At 39.0% G+C, this 7,397-nt stretch overlaps 1 protein-coding gene across 1 annotated transcript; it reads left to right on the top strand.

Annotated features, from left to right (window-relative positions):
• The first annotated feature begins 840 nt into the window (after nucleotides 1-840).
• Nucleotides 841-7,397, top strand: LOC134661183 (protein grindelwald). The gene is made up of 4 exons (XM_063517148.1): nucleotides 841-1,081; nucleotides 4,441-4,506; nucleotides 6,603-6,736; nucleotides 6,909-7,397. The coding sequence occupies exons 1-4, from the start codon at nucleotides 859-861 to the stop codon at nucleotides 7,224-7,226; spliced, it is 741 nt and encodes a 246-aa protein (XP_063373218.1). The 5' UTR covers nucleotides 841-858; the 3' UTR covers nucleotides 7,227-7,397.

Below are 7,397 nucleotides of genomic sequence, written 5' to 3'. Positions count from 1 at the left end.
CATTCGACTTAAACCGATTAAGTACTAGGATATGATGTGGTAAAGATGCACAATCCATGAACTTTTGATAATTTATACCTACCTATCGCAACACGCAACGCAAACAGGTGTGTGTAGGACATCTTTTGAACTTGAGTCCCAGTGAACAAATATTTCACAATAAAAAACAGCTGACGAACATTCAGTTTACAAACGACGTTTCACAATGATTCCTAAATAAGGAATTTTCTCTGGGACTGCCGGACTGGTCTTCACGGCTACAGTTTTAGCCGTATCTAGGCTAAGCCATAGATAATAAAACAGCTAATTTAAGTTATTCATACAAAACTTGTTTTGGCTCTATTTCGTTTGTTTTATGAGTTGGGGCTATATAATTATAGTAGATTGTTAACCAAGGGGTGAAAAGCACTCATTTCTGCCGCCAATAGTCCGAGGCTGAATGATGCCTTTCATCCGAGTTAAACACTCTACTTTCCATTACGAATGCGAGGAAAGTAAAATGTTTTTTTAACATGTCTAAGTATACATTTTTATAGTACCTATTTCTTGAGGGTACTTTCAATTAATAATTTAGGTAAAAGTATCCTAATTTACAGAATGGGGAGTTAAATATCAGAATGGAAATTGTACAACAAATCCATTTAAAACCAAATTTCAATAGCTTATCGATCGTAAAAAAAATCGTAATTGAAACGTAAAATGCTCTAGTGCAGAAACGTATCATTTTCTGCACACTTTTTAGAACAACAATGACTCTCTTTCAGAGCATAAGTAATGAAAAACTAATTACAGATAAAATAGTCTTAACTACCTATCTGATACTAAGGCCTTACGAGAATTATGATAAAATGACGAAACATGAAAGGGTGTTTCAGAGCGAGGATGTCGCGGCTGGTGCTAGCGCTCGTGGTGGCGGGTGCGTCCGCGCAGCTCACCCTGGACGGCGTGCGCTGCGGGCAGCTGCTGTGCCAGCAGGACCAGTACTGCTCGCCGGAGACCAACCGCTGCGCGCCCTGCAGCCTCATCTGCAACACCACGCATCACAACTACGACGCGGGCCTTTGTGTCAAGGAATGCCAAGGTTCGTTTCATACGCCTACTTAGTACTACTCACTCAATTAGTAGGCCATGGTCTCTTTCTATGTTACCTACTCAAAAAAGTGACAGAAGGTCATGTGGCTATCATATCGCCCGGATGTACCTCATAGCCCTAAACGGGAAAACGTGGCCACCGTTTGCCGTTTAGTTGATAAAGTGAAAAATAAGCAAAATAAAACTGTGACCAAGACCAAAAGTACAATCAATAGGACAACAATAGTAATAAACTGATTAATAAGTACTAAAATATTCAATGTTCCAATATAATGTAAAGTTTGGTCCTAAGTTGGTCAAAATAAATGATGAATTTATTTATTATTACTATTCGCAAACCTCGAGATGTAAAGCTACGTGGGCAATGAAGAACATCACAAAGATATACTTACAGATTCATATAAGTAGAGTCTGTGCGGAAAGAAAAGAGTCGTGGAATGTATGGGGCGCAATACATTCCACGACTCTTCTCTTTCCGAACAGACTCTACCTATATGAATCTGTAAGTATATACAGTCAAACCTGTATACGCGAGAGCTCAAGGGGCCAGTATATTTTTCTCGCTCATAGAGGTTTTTCTCTAAACCGAGTTTCTCACTCTTAGAGGTAAGGGATCGGAGATTTCTCGTTTAGGCAGGTTTGAAAAATAGTGATATATTTGTTCTATTACTAAAATTAGTACTTATTGGACACACACAGCTAATATTTATGGAAACCAAATATACTGTGAATTTTGTTTACTTGATTTCCCGTTCTCGAAAGCGATTGCAATTTTTATCGTTAACTGTATTTTGGTAGTCATTCCTGGAATGTGTTCAACCATTCTACACAATCAATACGTAGGCAGGCTAGTGCCTCAAACTTGCTCAGTAGCAAGTTTGATCGAACGTATCGGTTCATGACGCACATTTGTTTTTTTTTTCAAAAGAATCAAAAACAATGACCTAAGGGACAAACCCTTTTTATACCTAAACAATAAAAAAATGGTATGATGCAACACGTGCGCGTTAGTTCCACGAAAATTGGAAAGTATCAAAAATAACGGATAATAATTACACTGAGGATTCTCCCTTATAGAGGCCAAGGGAGAGACACTCTCTGATACAGAGGTTCGAATGGGACTAGAGACTCTTTCTTAAAGAGGTTTGTATCTCTCGCTAATAGAGGTAGTCTAGGGCAAAAATGACGGGACCCTATACTTAATTACTCTCGCTAATAGAGGTTTCTCGTTTATCCAGTTCTACCTTATCCAGGTTTGACTGTATTATCTTTGTGATAGCAAATGGCTCAGACCGAAGGTAGATGTTACAGCGCTCATCAGCATGTCAGTCGGAGAGTAATTAAATAGATAACGTAAGGTGTAAACAAAATTCCAAGAACGATACCATTTTCCGCGGTGACTTATTGTGTGCGATGAAAATCCTCGCGTCGTGTGATGACTAATATCTACAAACAATAATAATAGGCCGCCATCTGGAGTTGCAGCAATAGATTGTCGATTTAATCGTGCTAGATTTAAAGTTGGTTATCGTCTCTAAGCGATGACCTGTGAAACCAGTTTTGTGACCGCAACCCGCCTACTGCTATATTTGTACTGCTCTAAGTGAACGCGTCGCATTCACTCATTTCAGGTTGAACGGTTAAGTACTAGACAGAAAAAAGTTTAACACTTGGTGGCTCAGGCTACATACACCTTGACCAGATCTACGAGTATGTTTCTCTAAATAGAAAATAGGTGTTGCTGTGTCGGGGACTTATTGAGTTAGTTTGGTGTTGGTAATTAAAGCCACAATATCCCACAATACTACGAATTTAACGAAGTGTGTAAGGTATGTGGCTAATTCCGTGATAGAGGATATACCGTCCATGAGCGTATATTTCTATAATTTTCAAACGTTGGAAAAAACCCATCTGCTTTTGATTGCTGAAACTAAAAGCAATCGCTGCTTTGTAGATGAAATTATCAAATTTGTTCGTTGTTCGAGAGAAAACGCTAGTAGACAAAATTTACCTTATGTAAAAAAAATGAACTATGAAATCAAAGCCTTGGAGTACTGATGAGATAGAAAAACATAAAAAATAACATACCAAATTGTATGCAGGCGGTGCCCCGGGTGCAAGACTCGTGAATAAAGAAAATATGTTACGTCTTGCATTTCATCTTCAAAGTTAATGTGGGTAGTGTCATCAAATAGTGAGAAGAATAATATATATTTCTGGGTGTAGAGCCTTTTATTTGGCATTTTCTATAATGCAATATGGAACTCACGATGCCGAGATCCTGGAACACGTTGTATGTCTGTTACATATAACATGTTACGTACCCAAGCTGGAACACCGATCTAACATGATAACACATTTTACTGCAACAAGTGACAATCGAGTTAAAAGTATTTCATTGGTAAAGGGTGCAATGTTACAATGCCCTAACCGTTACGGTCTGTTGACTGCGACAGGTACCTGCCCACGTGACGCACACACGCGCAGGCACGTCACCAATGTGTGCTACACATACTGGCGCAATCCCTCGTAACTATGGTGCTATCAATTCTTTTCATACTATGCAAGCTAAAATACTAAGAAATTTAGTTTATTACTAAAATACTAAGAAATTGAGTATACTTATTGCATTATTCTCTAGCGAACATTTCTAAACCTTACACAGAGCAAAGTCTTTATCGTAAAAGCTCTCAAAGCTTGTCTGCTTTTGACTAACAAGAGCTAGGTACTATTCACCTTTGACTTTAATAATGGTACAAGAATACAATTATTTATTTTCCCATGATAGGTTTTATACGGATTCTATCTACTTCGGTGGGGTAGATAAGTTTCTTTAGTAGTTATGTTCAAAAACCAAAATGTAGGTCTTGAGTTTAAACTTTCTGGGAAATTTTATGAAAACTGAAATTCCAGGCGTCTTAAGAATAATAGAATGCGCCATTCCGTCGCATGGCTAGTCTCAATATGATTTGCTTTGTGTTATCTGCTTATCCGCTCTCATGTGCGAGGGTGTTGACCGCGCACCTGTTACCTGCTCTCTGATACTTTAACCTGACAATGTTTACTTGTTTCTTTTGAAAACATCCCCTGTTTTTTCTAGTTACGTTTTTTGTCCTTGTCTTTATCGTTTGTGGATAAGCTTTTTTGCGATTTATAAAAAGGATGCAACCACATTGTTGCATGTTAAAAGTGATGACATGACAACAAAATTTACATTCTAGGATACGATATTGTGTGCATAGACAGTCACAGACCACAACTTAAAATATTAGTATTACCTTACCTTACACCAATTATTTGCTAAAGCTTGACAAAAATAATCATTGGTTACTTTGGCGTCTTTTTCAGGTTACCTGTTGGATCTACGGTACATGCGTCGGTCACAGGGGCCAGAGTCCACTACAGATTATGACAGTAAGTGTATATCAAATTAATTATTATTTAAATTATTATGGCACACGCATGACACTCAGCCTCTACACGGCCTCTATAAAGCCAAGATAACACAAGTACCTGATGGATAGAACCGAGATGATGCTATGAATATAATTGGGCTTGAAACGCTGAAACGTTATACCATACCTGGGGGCAGCCAAAAGATGCCAATCGTTTGCGCCGTAGCGAACGAAATGCTAATGTCTCTCTGTCGCACTTATATGGAATAGTTAGAGACGTTACCGTTTCGTTCGCTACGGCGCAAACGATTGGCATCTCGGCTAGGCACTTTGGTATCCATTATGTCTATGTTTTGAAGGTTTGCGAAAAAATAGACATGCCTTACTTCAGCTAAATTGTTTTTTTTTTTTGAAGTGAAAACTTCTTTAGCGGCGCTGGGCACTTTTTAAGGTGGGGAAAAAATGATAAACTCTAGACAGCGTAAGGCGATCACGTGACCGTAAGGGGTGTAAGGCGATCACGTGACCGTAAGGCCCGTAAGGTGGCCACTCATAATCTAGATGGAATTTAAATCAATAAAGAAAAACTTATTTGACATTTATGTTGCGGACTCCTTTTCAAGACTCTTTACCTATGTTCAAATAATTTGACGTTGTCACGGCAGTATGTAAATAAACATGTCAATGAAAAAGTGTGATCTTAATTGAAAATGATAATAATATATTATAAATAATTAGAATACCTCCGCTAAACGTATGTATCGTGTTACCGATCGTCGGTAACATAGTGAGGTGAGTTTTCACTTCTATCGGCACTCCCGGAGTGCAACCGTTGTTGCTTGTTTTATTGACTGCCTTGCGGCTTTGCTGTAACTGCCTTATTGCCAGTCCTGTCCATTCAATGCAATGCTTTTATTTAAGAAAATACGTGATTGTTTAGGCAATTTCGATGTGCGGAGCGAAAGTTTTTCCAGTTAGAGTTGTTTTTTAATGTTTTTATTCGAGTTGGAGTTATGTTTCGAAATCGACATTGTTTTTTAAATCTTTCGCCTTGGGCATATAGTGAGCATACTTCGTTTTTTAGCTATGATCATACCATATATGATAAGTAATATTAGTTACTATTTTTTTAAATCGTACCCTTGTTCTAATGTTCTAATGTGTATCTAATCTATCTATCTAATACCTTTAAACGAGCAATTCTTGTTTATATATATATATATTTCGTGGATCTCGGAAACGGCTCTAACGATTTCGATGAAATTTGCTATATGGGGGTTTTTGGGGGCGAAAAATCGATCTAGCTAGGTCTTATCTCTGGGAAAACGCGCATTTTCCAGTTTTTTATGTTTTCCGAGCGAAGCTCGGTCACCCAGATATTAGTACTTATATCAAACGGAAATATTTTTACTGTATTGTACAAATAAACTATGCCTTTATGCCTCTGCGAATTAGTAAAACCAACCTAGGCTAGATAAATTATTAGAAAGTTAAGGACCAGGAGCATAAAATGCTCATATTATTGGCATGCCTATAAAATCACTAGGAGCACTAGAAACTACTCCGTGTCCTTAATTATAACATTTCGGTAACTTACGGATTTTTATATACATATAAGGGTTTTATTACAGACTGATTACACCCAAACAAATATCTGGTAGGTTGTAAGGTAAACGTACTGGTGCTCGATGCGGTCCCAGTACATGTCATCTTGAAACTTAAGTCATTGTCAATAGAGGTGACAGCAGGGTGTCATTTAATGGCCATTATCATGTCGAGCACTAGTACGTTTACCTTATGATATTTTGTGAAATGGTAATAGCATTGGTGAATTATAATATGTACATATTACTGTACGGTAAAAAAAATGGAATTTATTCTTCAAATTGCGTTTTTTTTCTATAAAGAAAATGAGCACTACGTTTCTATAGAGGAGCGGTCACGTGACTTCGTCCCCTTTCGTGTTAATTATAATTATTTGTGCCAGAAAGTTACGTTGTTACTATACCAATTAGCGTTGGTAGACAATTCTCCTTCTGTTTCGACGAATTGGGAATCTGTTATTTTGCTCACGATACGGGAACATAATTAAAAGTGTGCCGTTGTGTTTGTAAGGTGTGGAGCGGCAGGCGCGCGTGGCGCTGATCCTCAGCGGCGTGGCGCTCGCCGTCCTGTTACTGGCCCTGGTGCTCATCTGCCGCGCCAAATTTTCCTGGCGGTATATTAAACAGAAGTTCCAGCCTACAAAGGTGAGTCGCTGCATCTATTTCACACAAATACTAGCAGTATTTACGGATGTCTTGGTTCTTGGAAATAGATTGGTTCATACTTCGTGGGGTAAGAATACGATACACGGTTAGGCGAGCGAAATAATATATATACATATATGTCCTAGTGTAATGATATTTCAATTTCATTCAGAATCGAGTAAAGCAGTATCCCGCGACGGGACTCACCCATCACAACCCTCACGCGGAAATGCCGAAGCCGAAACCAGAACTTAAATTAGACATACCGAATCCTGAACCCCTAAAACGGCCGCAGCCCCTAAACGCGCGAGACCTAGATACCAGGACCTCACAGACCGAGAAGAGCCAGGGGGCCACGACCCCCAAGACGATGAGCACGGCGCTGAGCAACCGCCACCCCGCCGAGGACACCACCTTGGATTTCTCATACGACAATATGGCCATGAACGTCACTCCTCCCGAGCGCGCCGCGGCCACTCACAAGTTCTAATGCTCAGCGGTAGGCACCAGATTCAACACTACTTAATCTTTAACTATTAAGAATGTTTAGTAATCTCTTTGTATCAACATACGACACGAATCTGAGCGACTTTAGTCATCATCTACTTTAAATCGTAGATCCTTCGATAGTTGCAACTTGCACCTAATACGTACTTAGGTA

The sequence above is a fragment of the Cydia amplana genome, chromosome Z, assembly GCF_948474715.1.
Source record: "Cydia amplana chromosome Z, ilCydAmpl1.1, whole genome shotgun sequence".
NCBI lineage: Eukaryota > Metazoa > Arthropoda > Insecta > Lepidoptera > Tortricidae > Cydia > Cydia amplana.
Note: the sequence above shows the minus strand (reverse complement) of the source record. Positions and strands in the feature narration are given on the sequence as shown.

Bases quoted from the DNA above. Each gene is read 5' to 3' on its own strand.
- LOC134661183 (XM_063517148.1), top strand. From the start codon at position 859: ATGAAAGGGTGTTTCAGAGCGAGGATGTCGCGGCTGGTGCTAGCGCTC. The intron at 4,507-6,602 runs GTAAGTGTATAT...TGTGTTTGTAAG, and splicing joins GTCCACTACAGATTATGACA to GTGTGGAGCGGCAGGCGCGC. The intron at 6,737-6,908 runs GTGAGTCGCTGC...AATTTCATTCAG, and splicing joins AGAAGTTCCAGCCTACAAAG to AATCGAGTAAAGCAGTATCC.